Source organism: Oryx dammah, unplaced genomic scaffold (assembly GCF_014754425.2).
Source record: "Oryx dammah isolate SB20612 unplaced genomic scaffold, SCBI_Odam_1.1 HiC_scaffold_6, whole genome shotgun sequence".
NCBI lineage: Eukaryota > Metazoa > Chordata > Mammalia > Artiodactyla > Bovidae > Oryx > Oryx dammah.
The window spans coordinates 31,805,395-31,827,056 of record NW_024070190.1 but is presented as its reverse complement, the minus strand read 5'-3'; the positions used below and the strand labels follow the sequence as shown (position 1 = coordinate 31,827,056).

The 21,662-nt window shown below is 46.6% G+C and overlaps 1 protein-coding gene across 5 annotated transcripts in view; it reads right to left on the bottom strand.

The window, feature by feature from the left end:
- The window catches only part of LOC120865328 (prosaposin), a 33,031-nt gene that overhangs the window by 6,142 nt on the left and 5,227 nt on the right, over positions 1-21,662 (bottom strand). For 2 of the 5 annotated variants that reach the window (XM_040242528.1, XM_040242531.1), the window contains exons 2-8: positions 8,919-9,052; positions 6,828-6,902; positions 6,148-6,273; positions 4,990-5,193; positions 4,464-4,607; positions 3,291-3,347; positions 922-930 (exon numbers count right to left, since the gene is read on the bottom strand). In XM_040242528.1, the coding sequence (XP_040098462.1) occupies positions 922-930; positions 3,291-3,347; positions 4,464-4,607; positions 4,990-5,193; positions 6,148-6,273; positions 6,828-6,902; positions 8,919-9,052 (749 nt within the window). The remainder of the gene's footprint in view (positions 1-921; positions 931-3,290; positions 3,348-4,463; positions 4,608-4,989; positions 5,194-6,147; positions 6,274-6,827; positions 6,903-8,918; positions 9,053-21,662) is intronic. The other 3 variants (XM_040242530.1, XM_040242532.1, XM_040242529.1) reach the window with 2 other exon arrangements.

Genomic DNA, 21,662 nt, shown 5'->3' with positions numbered 1-21,662 from the left:
CCTGTTAATGGCGAGCCCACTGCCATGGCTCATGGTATCCTATCTCTGACAGGCTTTAAGAATGGGGGAAAAAAATCAGAAAAGGGTTGGAGACAGAGCAAGCTTTTTAGAAAAAAGACCAAGATCAGGAGGTGTGGCTGCTTTGTCTCTGACCAGTTTTGCTATAAGTGAAAATTCAGACATTTCAACCAAGGTGTTCTCCTATTAGACTTCACAATACCTTTGAAAATCTTGAATTCTAGAACTAGATGAGGGCAGTGCTCAGTACAAGCCTGAAAGGGCACCGGTTCAGTAAGTCCCGTTGGGGGGCTCAGTCCCCAGGTTTTGCCACCAGTGGCCTTGCTCTCGAGCTGTCTCATGTGGCTCCAGAACCCAAAGGACCCCATCACCCGGAGGGGTAGAAGCTATAATCAAGAGATTGTTTCCAATTCTCTGGATCCGACAGACAGGGGAACAGTCTGCTCGCTATTTGCAAATGACTCACGCATGCAGCAGAAGCGTTTCCGGGCTGATGAAAAACATGACTGTGACATGCAATGCTCTCCCGAGGCCTGACAGAAACAAGGTGTCCCACTGGAGTCAGGCCTGCACTGCAGAAAGCAGGGGCCAGAGGCCAGCCACGGTTCCCCACCCACGGGTGGCTGGCTACTCCCTGATCTGACCAGAGCATAAGGCTCTGCAGGCTTCATTTTCTGGTTCCCCTGCAGGGGAAACGAAACCCCTGACCCCTCCAGTGCTGAATCACACAGGAGAGACAGAGACTCTCCCCCTGCCAGCCGATTTATTAACAGAGAGAGGGAGCCTACCTGTCACAATCATTCCTTGTATCTGTCAGAGCTGATTACGCCATACAAAAAAAGATGAGCAAAGTAACTACAAGCAGCAGCAAACCACTACTACAAGCAAATTCCCATCACATACCTGATCCTGCTGTTGAACAATAACAACAACAAAAAAAAAACAGGCAATCGGAGATGAAAATAAGAGAAAGGAAAGGACACAACAGTTAAGAAAAAATTAAAACAACAATAATCAAGCAGTTAACTAGGTGTAAAAACGTCTGTCACCACAAGTTCAGGGGAAATGCCCTTTCAGGCATCTTATCAACAACCTATCTTGCTCCTACTACTGCCTGCACATGGGGGCCTGAGAGCTGCTCTCCCTTCAAGGGTCAGACCACACTGTCCAGCCTGTCTGTGCACCGTCCCCTTGTTCCTGACACCGAATCAGAACCCTGGGCAGCAAGTCCCCGGAAAGCACCAGTTATGAAGGGCTCTCCTCGCTCAGAAGCCAAGCCCACCTCACCTGCAGGGCCCTCACCTCAGGCTGGTGATAAGCAGCTGGGAAGAAGACATAGGGCTGCCCAACCGTCTTAGAACATCAAATACATCCAGAGAGATCACGGAGCCCTGGCCCAGGTCTCAGGGCAGACTGCCCCCAGGCGGCCAAATGCCAGCCTGGAAGGGCTGGTCTGACGATGCAGGCATGCCTCAGTTTGTTGAGCTTCACAGATTACACAAATTGAAGGTCTGGGGCAACATTGCTTCAAGCAGGTCTACTGGCCCCCTCTGTTACACTTGCTCACTGCATGTCTCTGTGTCATATTTTGGTTAATTCCTGCAGCATTTCAACTTTTTTTATCTTAATAGTTAGTCAAGGTGATCTGTGTGATCAATAATCTTTAATGTTACTACTATGACTCACTAAAGCCTTCGATGATAGCATTTTTTAGCAACAAAGTATTTTTATTTAAGGTATATACATTGTTTCTTACTTCAGAGAGTATGGCACAAACCTAACTTTCATATTAAATTTCAAATGACATTTTTTTGAAAGCCAAAATATTCGTTTGACTCACTTTATTGTGATATGATTCACTGTACTGCAGTGGTCTGAAACTAAACCTGTGGCATCTTCGAGGCAAGCCTGTGAACCAAAAGCCTTGCCCTTTATTCAGCAATTCCAGTCTCACTTACCATTTACTTATCTTGAGGGAAAACAACAGGGAGGTGCATGTCTATCTCTTTGGCTCTCTATGTTCAACTTACGTTTTATCCTAAGAGCAAACCTAAAAATAACCTCAACACCAGCCATAAGGAATTTTATCTATACAATGGAATATTATGCAGCCATTTAACAATTGTACATACAGAATATTTAATGACCAAGACAAGTTTAGACAAAAATGCAAAAATATGGGTAATTATCCCTATTTCCAAGTATGTCTATGCAGCATGAGTTTTAAAAATAATAAAAAATATTGTTAGCTATGACGAAGCACTTAACTAGACCACGTCACATCAAAGGCTTATTTCTTCCTGCTTTAGCAGCATGTCTTTGTATGCAAAAGCCCTTTGCCTTTAAACTATTTTTAGAACAAGGCAGGGTGTGAGTAATATTTCCACAAAAATTCTTTTGTGCCTGATGGAATCCCTGAGTGGTCAGATCAGACCAGAGAGTAACTCACTTAGGCTTTACAGGCCCTAAGTTCTTAACTGCTCAACCCTACTATTATAATGCAAATATGGGCATCACTATATTCTAATAAAACTACTGGGCCATAGCTTTCTGATCCCTGGTTAGAGAACAAACTTGAGAACTGTAGGCCAATCTCAACGCAGTTAGCATGACAGAGAAAAGCAGTATTAAATACAACCCAACCCTCACCCGCTGTAGATCAGATCCTAGGAGGCCAGGGCATCTTCCCTGTGTGAAGGTGCCTTCAGACCACCCTGCTCTGTACCGTTCCCTGCATGGAGCTAGCTGGCTTCCCTCCACGCGATGGATGTTTTCTGCCTCTAATAGTGGAGGACCACCCCCAACCACCTGGATGTATCAGAAGCAAAGGCAGCGGTTACTGGCTCAAGCAGCAGCCACAGCCAACACTGCTGCAGAGCGAGGACCATCCATGGGAGGCGGATTCTCCTCACTCAGAACTCAGACTACAACAGAGCAATCCTCAGGCCTGGCTGAGCTACAGCGCAGACTATTCCCATGGGTCCCAGAATGAAAGCCAGATACCAGAAATCTGACGGCCGGCTCACAGAGGCAAACAAACCACCAGGAAGCCATCGTGGCAGTCCCGAGGGTCAGGCTGCTTCCGCCTTTCCCCGGCTCGGGGAACGCGAGGGGGCGGCACTCAACTGCAGGTGCTCAAAGAGGGCTCCTTTCGGTTTGATTCAGTACTCAAAGGTAAAAAAGGGAAAATAAACTGCACAATTTTCAAAATCCTAGAAATCACAGCCTGAGACAAAGAGAAATGCCAACAAGGCGCTTCCCCCACCACCTACCATATGCATCACCATTTGGACAGCGATTTCCGAATACTGGTTGATGTAGTTCTTGCACTGGGGAGACAGAAACAGACGTTTAGTGAAACACTGCTACAGCAATACACAAACACCCCAGCCTCTCCAAAAGTGTCAATATGCAGATATCCAGGCAAGTTTCCAAGAGCAGAATCCTATCAATGTCTGTTCTGGGCAGCCTCAATAAGACAAAAAATGCCAAAGTGTTTTCAAAATGTTTTCCAAAGGCCCTTAGAGATGAGGTCCTCCAATCTCCTTTTATGGCCCTTGCTTTCCCCAAGGTCACACAGCAACTACTCAGGGGCAATTTAGGGTAAGTGTGAGATACACTGATCTATTTGAGATTACTTCCCAAATTCGTTTAACACATTCTTAGACAGGATTATAAAGTTTAAATCTAGAATAATCCAGTTAAGTTATGATGATTTTCATAAATATCTAGGTATTTCTTGCAGACCCTCTGGTCATGACTGTGAAGTGTCTATAAGTAAGAAAACGGAGGGTGATATAACAGCCCTCAGAGAGGTTAGCCTGGGGAAGCCAACTGACATAGCAAATACACAGACTCTTCAATGAGGCTAAAAGAGTCCCAGGTTTTAGTGGACAGAAAGGGACCTTTAGCTCCAGAGCTCCACCTAGAAAGGTGGCTCTAGAACCCAGACCCAGGAGTCCAGGTCTAACAGAGGTTGTTTCCTAGTTGTCGGGCATTAAACAGCATTTGGTTTTAGATGTCCATCTCCTGAGTGTGGTTAATGTGAACAGGGTCCAAGAAACAAAACCTTCGTGGAGCTAACAGAATTTCTGAGTCCACAGGACCAACATCCTCCAGAGTTAAAGAAGGGGTGCCGGGCGAGCATCCTGCCAGCCAGGGGCCTGAGCATCCCCCAGGGAACCGCTCTGCTGGTGGCAGGGACAGCAGTTAAAGTTAGGAATATACGACAGCCCAACCTTTCAAACCAGGGTTCTATGTGGTTCTATTCTTGTTCCTAACACACGTGGCAACTGAGAGAAAAGAAGAAAAATCTCTTCCTCAGGGCCCTTAGGTGGAACCTGAAGTGGTACCCCAGAAGTGAGCTCTCTTGGCTGTCCCACTCCTATCTCCACAGCCCAGCTCCCTGGCCCAGAACACCCTGCGACGCAGGAGGCAAGGCTCACCATGTCGGACATGCCGGGCCCCAGGCGGTCACATTCCTCCTTAGCGTGGTCCACCAAGGCCTCGACAAAGGTGGAGTTGGTCCTCAGAGCTTCCTGGACGTCGGTTACCATCTGAATGCAGTCCTGGCAGACGTCCCCATTAGCCTAGACAGACGGGGTGGTTAGGCTATACACCCTCCTTGAAGAGCTCAGGGTATTCAGACTCCTACATGCTCATACTATAGCACTAGAAGTGAGTCCCTGAACAGTTCCTAATGTGCTTTTATAGGCTCTGAAGAGACTGAAGTTTAAAATCATGTGGACATTTATTACAGTGAAACTTAACAGGAAAGGGGGCAGGTGAAACATCCCAGTTCTTCAGAATCTCCGTGGCTCAACCATTTGAAAGTGGCTGGTGTGAATGTGGAATCAGGTGAAGGAATGAGGCCCCGGTTTCAGAACTGTACACACTGCCCCTTCTGTGTCTCAGCTCTGGTTCCACCCCACCCCTAAACGGGGCCCTGGGCAGCCTGACCCATCGCCTCACCTTCTTGGGCTGGGGCTTGCTGTGGGAGCCATCCTGAGGGTACAGGAGGAGGGGAATGTTGGCCATGAAGGGAGCCACCACCTTAGCCATATCCAGCTGAGGGATCTGATTGGACTCCAGCTGTTTCTGGTGATTCAGCTCCGCCAGGTGCTTCTGAAGAGACTCGCAGAGGTTGAGAGCGGAGCACACCTCCCCGGGATGGCTCTGGGGGGGAAAGAGGCCCAAATGGAAACCCTTGCCCCAGAAGCAAACAGACCACCTGGTGCCTCAGAATTCTCCCTTTCCTTATCTCCTGGCTTGACTCACGTGCCCATGCCCAGCTCACAGGCACCTCAAACTAAACCACTCAACCCTCCGCAGCTCTATTTTAACAGATGGTTCTACCACCGTCCTCCCAGAGGCACGGGCCACAAACCTGGAAGGCATGACTAACTCTTTTGTTGCCTGCAGTCTCATCCACCAGCAAGCCTAGTCCATTTATCCTCTAAGACAATGTGCAGCTCTCCGCCTCCCCTACCCACCTCCCATCTCATACCTGACCGTCCCGCCAGCTTCCCCTCTTGCAGCTCCCCATTGGTGGGACCCAGATCAACCCCTCTGAACAAGGATCCTGTTGCTTCTCCCATGAACCCCTCCCAGGGCTCCCCACTGCACTGGCAATGCTGGAACATGGCCTAAGGTCTTGTGCTGACCCGTTTCTGCACCACAACTGTGGCCCCCGCCAAGGACACCGCTGCCCCATTAGAGGTTTTTAGAGTCTTTCCAAATTCACGAATTTGGCTCCTTGTTCCTTGCTGAAAACCCAACCTATGACATATGGTTTATGCAGAACAGATACTTAACTGAAAGTTGAACATCCTTATGGCTGACATGAGTTATCAAATCAACACCTGTAACTGCTACACCAGTTTACATTCCCTCAACAATTCTATGAGTTCCCATATTTCCTATACCCCCCATCCCACCCAACCCCTGAACATTACAAGCTGAGTGGCCTGCTGTGCCAAAGCCATTCTGGATATTAAAACTGCAGAAAAGATCTGTTGACAAAATCCCAATCTATCAATGAACTCTCTATCGTGGTCACTGTAATCTAATCTGGAACCTCCCCTGGCTCCAGAGGTGCCCTAAAAAAAGAGGCTCTTCTCCATCACATACCATCTGTCCTTTAATCATGTCCAGGATCACTGGGAGGTATGAGTCGATGATCTCCTTGCAGGAGGCAGACATGTTCGGCTTAGGGAGCCAGTCACAGGTCCTCTCCAAGTACACGAGGATCTCTTGCTAGAGAGGACAGAGGCAAGATCAGACCAGAATGGACTTCTCCACCAACGGACTGAACGCAAGAGGCCTCCAGCTCCAGCGGCCCTCAGGGAAAAGGACAGGGGAGAGGGCTAGTGAGGAGCTGTGGCTCTGTTAGAACAATGAGGCAGAAAGCATACGCGAGCACTATTCAAAATAGAGATGCTCGGACCTGCAGTCTCACAGGCACAGGGAACTCTGAGCAGAAATCGCCAAAATTGAACCTAAAGGATAACAGCATGTGAGACAAAATCCCTGTCAACCGTGGGCACTTAATGCTGAGCTCAAGAGTCAGCAAACTAGCGCACACAGCTTGTTTTTGTACAGCCTGTGGCGAAGAAAGGTTCTTACATTTCTAAAGGACGGGGGTGGGGGGATTACGTGACAGAAACAGTCTGTGGCCCATGGGACAATTATTTCCCACCTGGGCCTGGACCATTCCTAGTTGGACCCCAGAATCACAGCTCTGTGAGGAACCGATGCTCGGCCACACAGCCACCACTCACACACGGTCACACACACTGGTGGCGGCTCACCTCCGTGGCATTGTCTTTCAACAGGTTACCAGCTGCAGTGATGACATCTTTGCATATGTCGCAGGAAAGGGATTTCTAAGAGGAAGGAACACAAGAGAGATCCGCATTTGTAGGACAAAACTCACATCGCTCACGGGTGAAAATCACCACGGCCTTCTTTCTCATTCCATCTAGCCAGGGCCACCTCTGGCACACCGGCATGGGCCAGTCCCCAACCTAGGTGAGGAGCACTGGAGACCGCAGGGGAGGATCAGGTGTGGCCAATCACTACTCCGTGCTCCTGTGGGAAGCACAGACTGCCCCCCACCCCTCGGCACCTCGCTCAGTGTGCCTGGCGCCAGCCACATTTCGTATACCTGCTCACAGCACATCTGTGAGGAAACTGAGGCTCGAAATCTATCAGCTGGAGGGACTTCCCCAGTGGTCCAGTGGCTCAGACTCCATGCTCCCAATGCAGGGGGGCCCGGGTTTGACCCCTGATCAGGGCACTACATCCCACATGCCACAGCCAAGAGTTTGCACACATCCACTGAAGATCCTGCTTGCTGCAACTAAGACCTGGCTAAGTGAAGTGAAAGTCACTCAGTCGTGTCTGACGCTTTGTGACTACATGGACTATACAGCCCCTGGAATTCTTCAGGCCAGAATACTGGAGTAGGTAGCCTTTCCCTTCTCCAGGGGAATCCTCCCAACCCAGGGATCGAACCCAGTCACCTGCATTGGTCTCCTGCATTGCAGGCGGATTCTTTTACCAGCTGAACCACAAGGGAAGCCTAAGTAAATAACCATTTTTAAAAACCAACTGGAAATCAGAGTAGCAAAAGTCAGAGAAAATTGGTACTGTGATGCAGAGAAAGGAGGGGAAGGCAGGGAAACAGGCCCAGCCAGACCCTCTGCACACTCACACCGGCGCCACTGCCAGTCCTTCATCTGCTTTCCACCTCCTGGGCCATGCTGCACGCCGGTGGGGGCCACGTGTCACCACTGCAGAGCTCAGAGACGGAAAACCTGGCATCCCTCCGTGGCCCAGGACCATGGAAAGTCTAGCCAGTCCTCAAAGCTTATGCGGTGTTCCCTTCTGATTCTCGACCCATGAAGAAGGAACTGACTCATCTCAACTGACACAGGTGAGATAAAGGAACACCTGTGAACTCAGCTGCACTTAGAGAAACCGCCTCGAACCTTCGGACCTCATCAGGCTAATCCCATGCATGGGGCCACTCGGGCATCCTGAATGAGTGCCCGCGAGGTTCAGGTATCCACAAGACTGTCCTGTCCAGAGAGAGATCTAAAAAGCTCCCCGCATGACACACTGAACTTCAAAAGAGGAAGCAGTATTAAAAACAAGACCAGAAGCAAATGAGAAACAAAATCTGAAATTCTGGCCACAGACGGCAGGTCAAGAGTAAATTCAGAAACTTAAAGAGCAATCTTATTTAATTAGTTCTTCTCTTAGTGAAGAACTAGGAGCCACTGACAAGTTTTAAGACTTCAAGCTCCACACAGTCAAACGTGGCTTGTACCACGGGTGGAAGCACTTCCCGGAGTCGGCTGACTCAGCCAGCAGAGCTTGGGCATCTCCTGAGGAGGTTCAGATTACGTGGAGTGCGCACTTGAGGTTTGTCACATCTCAAGAGTTTTCCCACATTAACGTGCTATATATTTATCACTGCTCAGAGGAAAAATCAGTGGCATCTTCTCCAGGTTGGCTATAGCTGGAAATAAAATTCTCGACAGCTACCAAGCTCTAGGGTCTGAATCAATGATGTGCCTGTTTGAGAGGCAGAGAGAGAAAATACCAAAAGAGGGGGAAAAGATTTTCAAAAGCTTAGCATTTACTTTGCATGAGTGGCAAGGGCAGAGCTGTACCCATGGGTGCAGCCCCGGGAATGGCAGCCACACCTTATCTGGGGCAGAGAGGACAGAGTGACTGGGAGTGGGGCCTCTCCATGCCAGCCCTCCATCACTCCCTGTGGGCATCCCGCGCCCCACCACAAACAGGTCCTGCCTCCCCAGGGTCATCGGGAGGAGCAAACAAGAGGAGGCAGGAGAGAGCGCCTCGTGGAGGCAGCAGTTCCAGACGACACTCACCACAGTCGGCTTGCTCCAGACGGTCTGCAGGCAGTGCTGCACGGCCCCGCAGTCGGCCGCCGTCTTCACATTCTGGCACCACACGGCCGAGCCTCTGCTACATTCCCTCAGGCCCAGGACAGGGCTGGCGAGAGCTGCAAGCAGAACCCGCATGAGCACGTGGCCCGCTCCCATGAGGCCCGCCTCCCTCGCTGCCCCGGGATGGGACCCTGGCACTCTGTGGGGACACTTGGGCACCCCTCACCAGCTGCAGGAGGCGCGAGTCACACAGCCTGGGAGCTGCATTGCCACCTGTGTCCCTGGGGGGAGGGACCACCCATCTGGTTCACTGGTTCAATAACGGTTTTCCTCTACCACTATTTTTAGGACAGTATCAGGCAACAGACCAGTCATTTTAATCTTTATAAACTTCCATGAAGTGAAGAAAGAAATCAAAAAATAAAAGACTGGCAGGTTTAAAAACAAGATTCAAACTTCTACAGAATGAAAAATAGCCAAGGCTTAAAAAACTGTAATGAGACCAAGATTCATAGCCTATAAAACAATGCCTCTTGCATTCTCAGTCAATCCTAAAGGAAATTAGTCCTGAATATTCATTGGAAGGACTGATGCCAATATTTTTGGCCACCTGATGCAAAGAACTGACTCATTGGAAAAGACTCTGATCCTGGGAAAGATTGAAGGCAGGAGAAGGGGACCACAGAGGATGAGATGGTTGGATGGCATCACCAACTCAATGGACATGAGTTTGAGCAAGCTCCGGGAGTTGGTGATGGACAGGGAAGCCTGCTGTGCTGCAGCCCAGGGGGTCGCAGAGAGTCAGACACGATTAAGCGACTGAACTGAATGTTGTTGTAGTAGACAAGACCCTTTATAAATCAACTGGGTGAGTTTCTGCATATAACAAATCAACTAGCAAAAAACAAGACTACATAGCCACTGAGATATCACAAAGTGTACATGTGTCCACTTGAAACCAGTTGCACACGAGGAGTTTCATCTATGGTGTAACAAGGGAAGTACTCCATGGAAGTCACAGCCACAGAAATGGGATTAGCAAAAAAAAAAAAAAAAGACAGTCACCTGGGACCAAAGAAATGCAGGTTAAAGTGAGAAGGTACCATATTTCTAAACAGCTAAGGGGCAACAAAAACCTTGTCAAAAAACAGTGACAAATTTGTGGTGAAAATGCATTATTATAAGGCTGACAGCACTGTGACTGGTAAGCACTTCTCAAAATGTATTAATGTATTTTAAGAACTGAAGAGAAAAATTCCTCTTCAAAAGTCCACTTCTAATAAGACACTGTCAGGAAATACATTAATTTATTATTTTTTTTAAATACAGTGATTTAATAGATAAAATATGACACGCATAAGTATATATATTAAGTAAAATTTACAATATTTTAAAAAGGCAGATGTAAGCCGAATGGTCAAAAAGTCAGGGGAAACTAGTGATATTCTTACCAAAATATGCAGCTGCTAAGTATACTTATAAAGATGACGTATGTCAAACAGAAAAAAATTCAAAAAGAATATGAAATTGGGGTTTTACAAAAATCAGAAAATAAAACAATGTGGTTGGCTAAATTATTTAATTCCCAATGGCATGCTGTGTGTGTGTAATTTTTAAACAATACTTTATAAACTGCCTGAGAGCGCTTGTGTGTTTTTCTTAAAACAGGTCTATGGTATTCCTTAATTCTGTAACTGAAAAACAGCAAGAAAACTCTCACATTCACACCTCACTAGGAAACTACAGGTTATATCAGGCTGCCCGTAGACGGGTGACTGCCCAGGGGTCAAATTCCAGCATATATCATGAGAGGGCTGAACTAACTGATACTGCAAACAGAAAGCATTTGGTGGGGGTCTGGGAAGAAAACCCCAGAGCCAGTAAACAAACAGATTCAGCGCCTCAGGCATCACGCTGCTTCACCCAGTAACCCAAGAGAGGACACGGTGAGTTCCACGGACACCTCTCACACACCCACCCTCCCACCATGGGCTGCACACAGTGAGGGTGGCAGGTGCCCTCCCTCCAGGAGGAAGGAAACGCTGTTGCTCTAACACTTTACTGGCATTCAAGCCTAGTTACAATTCCACAAACTATTCATGCCAAGATGGGAGCCGCACATTACCAGAAAGCTCAAGTCAGATGATGTGCGCCCCTTCCGACACCAACAAACGAACTCCCAATCTGCTGGCCAGATTACAGCCCCCTCTGACCTTTCCAAGCAAAAACATCACCACCCGCAACCAGTTCATGAGCTCAACAGAACTGGCCGCATGCCAAAAGCTGTTGGTCTGGTTTGGTCTCTGTGGGAAGACACGGGCCAAGTTCATAACAGCCCCACACTCCCCAGACAGTGAACCCTAACAGAGCCGAGCGGGGCTGGGCCCTCAGCTGCAGGTGCGGCGGGCAGACGGGGCAGGGTCCCGAGGCTAAAGGCTCTGAGCAGTGAGGGGGCCACAGAGACAGCCCCAGACCTGGTGGCTACCACAAGCACCTCCCACACTCCTCCCAGGCACCGGTCGCGGGGTTCTCCTGAACGGCACCCACGAAGACTCACTGCCTGCTTCCATCTCCACACAGGAAGCGCAAATTATCAACAGGAGTCTGCAAAACGAGTCTCTGCGCAAAGGAACACACAGCGGTACAGGGAAGCAGAAGGATGGACCTCAAGCAGGGCCAGTGAACAGCACTGCCTGCACAGGGCCCGACCACCATTCTCCATCCTTACAAACACACAGTCCCGGACAACTTTCATCCGACTGTCCCAGCTGGGAACTGACCAAGATCTATCTATCAGGTTTCAGGAACACAATGCACCATCACAGGCCCGAGCAGCAAGAATGCTTTGGAACTTGTCTACTCCCTTAGGAACTTGAAGCAGTAACCACCTGCTATATAGACTTTGTAACTTATTTATTCCCTTAGGAACCTGAAGTAGTAACCACCTGCTTGACTTTGCTACTTGTTTTGGCCAAGCCATTCTAGACTAAAAAAGTAGCCCCTTTTATCTGATATTGGTCAAGCTACCGAGAACCCAAGGTCATTTCCAAATTCCAACAGTTACTGAGTAGTAACAAGCCTGCACCTCAGAAATAGAGATAAAAGATGCAAGGTAGCCCATTTGGTAGACCTAAGAGGTTACCCAATCCACACCTAAGAGACTTCATGGACACTGAGAAACGAAAACTGAAGTCCCAGCTCCTCGAAATTCAGTTCTCAGCTAGACATCCCCATTTACCTCCAACCTAAAGCCAAATTTACAAAGGAGCATATTATTAAAATGGCCCGTGGTGGGATTTCCTAAAATGACCTGAAACAGCTGAGTTTTCTCAGGTTGGTAACGAGGCTGAAACAATCCTGGTGATGCCAGCAAGCTACCTGCTGAGGTTCGGAGCTTATTCCAGGAGCTGGTCTCCTGGAACCAAACAGTGGGTCAGAACAAGTTTGGGACACAGATCCTTTCCCCAGAAAATGCTCTTGTACACAAAACCCTCACACCCCTTCAAGGGGCTCTCAACAGCTGTGCACAGAGCAAGCTCTAGCGGTAAGCATGGTTTTTCTCCACAGAAATGGGAGAACGACTAAGATGAAGATGTAATCATTAACCCCACTGAGACAAGCACAGGGCCCTTGTGTGGGAGATCAAGGTGAAGACAGAAAGAATCCTGGACCCCAGAGCAGGAGGAACAGACACTGCAGTGCAGGCCTGGGAACAGTGAGGAGGATGCCAAACTGCCTGGGGCAGCGAGGGGCGGCTTCTTCAAAACTGAAAAATGAAGTGGCACCTCAAAGACTATCTAAGGAGAGACCGGGTGTGTGTTTGCAGGGGGCGGGGGCGCAGTGCTCTTCATAAAGGGAAAGCACCGGACTTTCTCTTTTCAGGAGCCAGGCTGAAGCAGACCTCAGGCCCACTGGGAAGGACCCCAGCTGGCACCCTTGTGATGGGTCCTGCAGGCGACAGCACACACTAGTGCCACCGGGTGGGATGTGGGAGAAGCGAAAGGGAGGTGGGAGATCCGGATGACGGGCACCTAATGGAGCGCAAGGCTCCACCCAGAAAGACCAAGCAGGGAGCGGGGCAGCACGGAATGAGGGGGACAGCTGGACAATAAAACCCTCTGAGTTAGGTTTAAATCTGAAGTCTGTGCAGCTGGAAGAGAGAACAGGGCAGCAAGAGCCAACAGCACGAGGACGGAGGTGGGGGTCAGGACCCGGGGACACAGGCAGGCCTGTGTGCCTACTTCCTGGGACAGTGAGGGGCGCGCAGGTGGGAAGGTGAGGCCCCTGGGAGGCTGGAGGTGTTCAGCTGGGAAGCGGAAGGTTTCCAGGACGTGCACAGGTTACCGTCACAGGCCAAGGACACCTTCCACCTCGGACACGGGGGCAGACCTGCTCTGAGCAGTGGGTCCAGACCCCAGACCTCAGGCCTCAGGGCAGTGGGGAGAGGTGAAGGGAAGCAGACCGCAGCTCCAGGTAAGAAACATTAACAGCCACAGGACGCAAAAAGGGAGTGGGCTGGCTCATTACATGATGACCTAGCCAAGAGCAGAAGCACCAAGCAAAAGAAATGCCCAACCTGTGAGGGATTCTGTGTAAGCGGGATCCTGAGTGGTGAGCGGGGGAGGACCTCTCGGGGCTTCAAGTCTTCACTCTCATAATAACGAGGCAAATGACATTCAGTATTTACACATAACCCATGTTGAAATTACCCTAAACTACTTTCTTAGGTGTTATTTCTCAAAACATGTTCCCAGCAAAGCTTTCATCTCTATTTTGATCTTCCCACACTGCCCCCAAATACCAACTTCCTTCTCTGAGGCAACAGGCTGAACTCGAAGAACGTTCTTAGAATGTCTGCCTGACCCCCTGGAGATTTCTGATTTAAGTCAGTCATATTAAGTAGGATCACTGCTCAGGGTGAGGCAAGCACTTAGTTCAAAGGCCAGGCATTTGAGCCCTCGGTGACAAGCACTGGTGGGCTGAAGTCAGACCAACAATGGCCTCAGAGTCACTAAACACCACAGGCAAGTTCCATTTTATTAGAACAGGATTTTGGTTTTGCTTTTTTCCAAAGACTTGTTATTTCCTTAGGAAAGGGGTGGGTATGCTATTCCCTTTTTACTCCCCAGGCTTGGAAGAAAATAACCAGATGTGTTCTAAACCACTCCACATGTAAGTCATCAAAGATGGGTTGCAATGGAATTCTACTGTCTTGAGAACAGTTGCCATGAGCCGATCAGCCATGGGCTTTGCTTGTGGCAGCTCTAGACTCTGACCAAAAATCCTCAGTGAGCCTGGGGTGGGGGTGGGGGTGGGGGTGGCGGCGGGGGGCGGGGTGTGGTGAGAGCTCACCATAGCCATGTTTCAGGTGCTCTTACTATGACTTCTTAAGTGAGAAGGAACTAAATCCCGAGTTTAGAATGAGGCTTCTAAAGCAACTTATCCACTAAGTTAAAACATGGTATACTGAAAAGAAAATAAGATCTGCCTGCAAGACCTGTCCAAATGACCTCAAGCAAACCATTATCCATCTGAGTTTGTTTTTCATCTGTTAAGTGAGGATTTTACTGGGTTGTTTTTGAGAAACAGGATGACAAAACTATGCACTTTCAACTGCCAGAGTACTACTCTCTCAACCATCGTTCCTTACCATCATCTCTCCGGAATCTTTATCTACAGACAAATCTTTAATTTATCTTTAATTTATCCCCTAGACTGGCTCTGAAATCAGTGAAGGTTCAGATCTTGGCTCTATTACTTCCAGTCACATGACTGTCAGAATTTTAGTCTTCCAATCTGCAAAATGGGCCTTTTATGAGTACCTACTTCAGGGGATTTGTAAAAATTAATCCATCTGTAAAACAAAGTTAGTGCAGGGCTGGCAAGCTATGAAAGTCCAACGAGCACCATTACTATTGCTGTCCATAGCAGTAACCAGATCTTTCTCAGGTCCACTATCCTGCCCAGAACAAGCATTCCACAAATAGCTGAATCAAGGCTGTTCAGTATGCTTTCTCTACATTTAATCAGGTCATTAAATGGCACCTCAATGACCTGGAGAGCTGCACCCCAACAACCTCAGAAGTTGCTGGTTGCTAAATTAAGACCCAGAAATCTAAAGGAGAGCGAAGCACAGGCTATACTGTTAATGAGCCCAGGAGCAGACACTGCATATCTAGGAATTAAACAAGAAGCCCTGCATGAACAAAAACAAGAGGTGCCCAGCGAGATACCCGTAAGAGCACTAGCGAAATGCTTTCCGCAGTTCATGTAATTGCAGCTACAGGCTGACTGCCCTCCAATCCCAAGAAAGCTGGCGCTGTTCAAAATATTTTTGGAACCCACCTTTTTAAAAAGCCCTTTCAAATCCTTTCCTTTTCTGGAAGGGCAGGAAGCAGTGTGGCACCATGATCACTGCCCTGGTGATCAGGGGTAGACAGATCTGAAGAAACCCCTGCTCTGCTGTCTATGATAGCCAAGCCTCAGACAACTCACTAATGCCACAATTACCTGCAAAATATGGAAAATAAGAGTGCCCTCTTCTCAGGAATTCTGTGAAGACTAATGAGAAAGCAGAGGAAGCAATGACAGTGCCTAGTACCTAAGAAGCTCAGCTGATTATAAACCAGCTTGTTATTAATGGTGAACCGGGGGGAGATGACAAAGGGAGGTGGTCACATTCTAATTTTTATGTTTTGGCATAAATTAACCTTTTTTCAAGTTACCTTTAAAAATCAGAAAAAAACTGTTAAATCTTACAACCTGTTATAGAGAACAATTATCGCCCAGTGTGGCAAAGACCACAAGTTGTTCCCTGTATCTATTCTCCACCTGTTTCAAAGGGACAGAACTACAAATTCTTAGCTACATATAAGGCTGCCAAAATTAAAAGCCACAGTTCCCAGTTCCCCTTTTGGCAAGATCTGGCCATGAAACCACATTCTGGATGATGGGGTGGATGCGAGGAGAGGTTACTGAACTTTTAAAGACAAATGTGATGGCAGGAACTCTGGCAGCCAGGAAGGGCCACAAAGAAAGGGGCTAAACTTCAAGGATGCTGAACATTAACCTAGAAGAATGTGGGTCTCTGAATTCTTTTGGAAGTAGAAACACTATACCAGCCCTAGACTGCCTGGCTCCTGAACTTACTATGATAGATAAGAACAGTTCAATAATATTTAAGCCATCATTATTCTAGGTCTCTGTTGCCTGCAGTTAACTGACGGCTAACTTTAATAGCAGCTTAATCATCTACCTAACTCACCAAAATAGTCTCCAAATGATAAGTCTTTACTAAGGCTTAACTTCATTAAGGATATTTAAATATCCATGTACACAACATAATTGACAAAGATTTTCAAAAACAACCTGAGAGTGAAGGGGATAATTATTCCTAGAATGTGTATTTTATGCCCTATTGGTTACAACAATCAGTCTTATTATTTTAGCCATATAAAATAATTTCTTTTTAAATATTTCCGATAACATATGCTAAATACTGTTCGAGTGAGATTATAAAAAAAAAAGGGAGGGGGAGGGTGTTACAGAAAACACAAGCAGCCTCCCTGTATCAATAATCAGAACACTCAGCACACATTCCACAGGGCAGTGGATCCGATGCCTGGGTAACGCACTGCCATGGCAACAAGCAGGTTGCTAGGAAACCAAGAGAGATGAACCCCAGGAGGGGCAGCATCTACCTCAGGTTTGTGCACTTAAGATTCCCTAAGAGCAAGGAGATAATACAATGCAGTCAACACTGACTACTCAATGAAACAGCTGGTGTCACAAATAACTTCGATGGCAAAGAACATTTGTCTCTTCTTTATAGGATCTTGCTTTTGGAGAACATTCCACAGAGCTGAATAAAAACACTGCCCATTTAATCATTCAGAATGGCATTAGCTAAGAGGCAGCCTGCCTTGATCTGGAGGAAGTAAGGTCCAAATATTCCTCTTATCACAAAAGAAATCTGCAGCAATAAAGCCTTCAAGCTCCCTAGGCTAACATGCCATTACCTCTGGCCCAGATAGGCTATTATTTCTGTTTCTTAAGACAAAGGTTCTTTCTTCCTTCTTTCTCCTCTCCCGCTGCCGCCATGTTTCTAAATTTTCCTCATAAGCCAGATCATTCTAGGAAGAAATTAATCCTCGTGAAGAAAGCAACAGAATGCTCAGGCACACGGCCCTGTGTGGTAACACACACTGAGGGGCGAGGTGATCTTAAGATTGTAAAAGAACAATTCAACTTGGCATACTTAACTTGGGGAAGAGAAATTCCTATCTCCTTCATTCAAGACCATTCCAGTCCTAACACAACATTGTAAATCAACTATACTCCAATAAAGAGATTAAAAAAAACCAAGAGCACTCTAGTCCAATATAAACTATCAGCAAAAGCTCTTCCAACATGTCAACCTATTAGGTTAATGATCAGAGATGAACTTAAATCACCTTAGCTAAGATTATGCCACAGGGCCAGACAGGACTGCCTAACACCCAGCCAGGTGGATGGGTATAGGCAAGGGTCAAAAATGCATATCCGCGTGGCCCAGGGTACGGCCCAGGAGTCAATTCAGCCAGCAGCCAGTCCAGGCTCTACCCCATCCCTGCTGATCAGCTAGGTGGTCTCGGCACCCCAAAGAAGAAAATATTCTTTAAAAGAAAAAAAAAAGATTTTCATGCAAACTCCACTAATAAGGAGTGTTCCGGGCTTATCCCACATTGATTGTTTATTAACTATAAAGTTCCAGGGACTTCTCTGGTGGTCCAGTGGCTAAGACTCCACGCTACCAATGCAGGGGGCCTGGATTTGCTCCCTGGTCGGGGAACCAGATTCCACACGCTGCAACTGAGAGTCTGCATGCCTCCACTAAAGATCCTGCAGGCTGCAACTAAGACCTGGCGCAGCCAAATAAATTAAATGTAAAATAAAACAAAAGTGTCAGACACGTGTGTGTCTACAACAAGTTTCACTTACTTAACACTTAAAAGAATACCACCTTCACTGAAAATGCCGAAATCTAAAATTCAGACCACAGCATGGATGAGGGCAGGATACTAGAATGCCCCCAGCATTCTGATTTCGTTGCTCTCACCTGTGAGGGCTCTTGCGAGGATAAAATCGATTTTAAGCAAAAAGCTTCTTGAAGAGAGCTGGGCACACAGTGAACTCTCAGGAAGGGTCACCTACTCTGACACCTGCAGTTCCTGCAAATCAGCTACACCAGTGGTTCACACTCCAAGCATGGTCTATGGAACCCTGAGGGTCTCAGAGATTCTTTCAGAGGGTCCGTGAGGTCAAAATCCTCATAAGAGTAATACGAAGATGCTAGTTGCCTTGTTCACTCATTCACCCACAAAGGAGCAGTGGAATTTTTCTGGAAATATGTGACATGTGACAGTACAAAGAATGAATGCAGAAGCAACTGAAAGTCCAGCCAGAGGTTAAAAAGACTGCAAAAATGTAAAAGAAACTGTTACCTTCCCTAAGTATGTTTATGTTTAGGGAAGAGCTATTTTTCATTAAAATCACAGTATTTTAACATGTAATGGATTTATTTTTTTAAGCATTATTTTTAAAATTGTGTCGATTTATAAGATGGTAAATATCAACAGATATAAGCCACATTAAGAAAAGTTTTGGGGGGGTCTCTCAGTGTCTCCTGAATACACAGGGATCCTGAGACCAAAAAGTTGCAGAACCACTGCATTAAAACATTTATAAACAATCAAGTTCTGGAACCAAAAGGAGGGGAAATAACTTCTAGAAATTATCAGGGCCACCAGGGGTATCTAAGTCATGTTCGGCTCTGGTGTCCCTACTCCCTACACAAAATCCTCTCCAGCAAGCTTGGGGGACAAGGATGGGCAGTTTCCAGTCTGGACACAAACTAGTATCAAAAGCCAACAGTTGACCTGAATCCAAAGTCACTCCTGATTTGGCAACTCCTAAACATGGTGTCTCAAAATTAGTTTCAGTTCATAAAAGAAAATGCTTTGTTTAATCGTGACAAAGACTTGGTGCTATCAGCATTTAGGTTTGCTGAGCTGCCATCTACTTTCGCTGCCTCACACCACAGTCCAGCAGTGCTGAGCACCTATGAGGGGCTGAACACTGTTATACATGCTGCATATCCGCAAGTGACCAAGACAACAAATAAAAACACATCACACGAAGCCCGGCAGAGCTGAGTGTTATAGAGAGAAATGAAGCCAAGGAAAAGCAAGACGAAGGCAGATGGCACAGCCATTTCAGACAGAGCAGTGGACAACAGCTCAGCAGAGAGTAAACACACGATTATCTGAAAAGGAAGATGTCCCAGACCGGCAGAACACAAACGCAAAATTCTGAGCAACAGTAACTCAGCAGCCCTGACCTGACAGGAGAGGGAGAAGAACCCTTCAGAGTATCCGGGGACCAGAGGACGTGGCCGCGCACGATAAACTGCAGGTCTTCCCCCTACATGGCCCTCTGGCGTCAGCGACTGCACCTGCAGGGCAGCAGCCCGGCATGGCTGTTAGAGGAGTTTTGTTTTGGCTTTTATCTTTTATTTTTTTTCACTGTAATAAGTGACATCACAAAGACTGGCCAAAAGAACTTTCTATAACATCTCCTGTCGTAAAGAATTACCTTTCAAAAGCAGTACCTATCCAAATATGACCAGAATTCAACTTTAAAATTTAGAAGTGTCATTAGAACCCATCTCACTTTTTCTGGGACACAGATGTCCATCAACAGGTTTAACTAAATCGAAACATCTATACAATAAAATACACTGCAGCTACTTTTTTAAACAGCTGGGAAGTAGAAAGTGATTAAGAAGACAGGACAACTGAAGTGCAATGTGGTATTCTGGATCCACGCTTGGAACAAAAACACGAGCTTAGTGGGGAAAGTGGTAAAATCCACATAAAGTATGCAGTCTGCATGCGCGCTCAGTTGTCTCCAACGCTGCGACCGCATGGACCGTAGCCCACCAGGCTCCTCTGTCCATGAGCTTTTCCAGACAAGAAGACTGGAGGGGGCTGCCATTTCCTCCCCTGGGGGCTCTTCCTGACCCAGGGTTTGAACCTGAGTCTCCGGCACTGGCAGGCAGATTCTTTACCACTGAGCCACCTGGGACGCCCATGAAGTCCAGTTAACAGTTTAATTTCTTACTTCTAACAAGTGTACAGTGATTACACAAGATGGTAACAGCAGGGAACACAGGGTGAAGGGTATACAGAAACTCACTGTACTAGCTTTGCAACTTTTCTGTAAATCTAAGATTATTCCAAAATTAAAAAAAAAAAATTTAGAAAGGTAAGTAGTATAGATCTGTACACGCTAAAGATATAAAGATATAAATAAAGATATTATATAAAGATATAAATAGAAATGCAAAACCACTTCATTTTTTTACTCTTATCATGGCAAAATTTCAAGTTTGACATCAAATGTTAATAACGTAACTAAAAACTGCATATTCTGTGGGAAAAGAAATTCCTAAGATCATTTTAGAAATTAATTCAGCAATTTCTAATTAAGATGGAAATAGATACTGTCCAACTCTTTATGATCCCATAGACTCTGGCCTGCCAGGCGCCTCTGTCCATGAAATTCTCCAGGCAAAAATACTGGAGTGGATTGCCATTCCCTTCCCCAGGGAATTCTCCTGACCCAGGCATCGAGTCCCGTTTTCCTGCATTGCACGTAGATTCTTTACCATCTGAGCCATCAGGGAAGCCCAGATATACTCTACAACTCAGCAATTCTGTTCCTAGGTATATCCTGTAAAGAAGTGTCTATTCATGTGCACAGCAGTTATTTACAGCATAAAAATAAAACTGGAATAATCTGAATGTCTAGCAACAGAATGGAGAATAAGTATCATATAAATGGAATACTTTACTTTAGTGAAAATGAATGAAACAGACCTAAATTTTCAAAATGAACCTCACTAGCAAAAAAAAAAAAAAAAAACCCAAGAATACGTATTATTTATAAAATGTTTAAAATATCCAGAACAATACTACTCATACCTGCTGAAGATCACACTTACATGCATGAAAGTATAAAGATAGACCTTCAGGGGGATGATAAACACCAAGCTCAGGAAGGCAGTTATCTATGCAAGGAGGTGGGTTGTTCTGTATCTTAACTAGGGGATTAGAACTGTGGTGTTGGAGAAGACTCTTGAGAGTCCCTTGGACTACAAGCAGATCAAACCAATCAATCCTAAAGGAAATTAACACTGAATATTCATTGGAAGGACTGATGCTGAAGCTGAAGCTCCAGTACTTGGGTCACCTGATACAAAAAGCTGACTCACTGGAAAAGATCCTGATGCCAGGGAAGACTGAAGGCAGGAGGAGAAAGGGATGACAGAGGATGAGATGGTTGGATGGCATCACTGACTCAATAGACATGAGTTTGAGCAAACTCTGGGAGATGGTGAAGGACAGGAGTGCAGAAGTCCATGGGTCACAAACAGTCTGACACAGCTTAGTGACTCAACAACAACAAATATACATAGGTCTTCATTATAATTACTCTTCTACTTTTCTAGATGTCTAGGATGCTCCATGATTGGGAAAAAAAAAAAAAGAGCAAGGAGCAAACAGTCAGTGTAATATGTGTTTGTGTTAAAAAGAAAAACAGAAGGGTAATTATACACCCAGTCACCTGTAGGTAACCAGGGAGGTTCCTAAAGAAGCTGGTACCAGGGTGCCTCTGGGAAAGGCC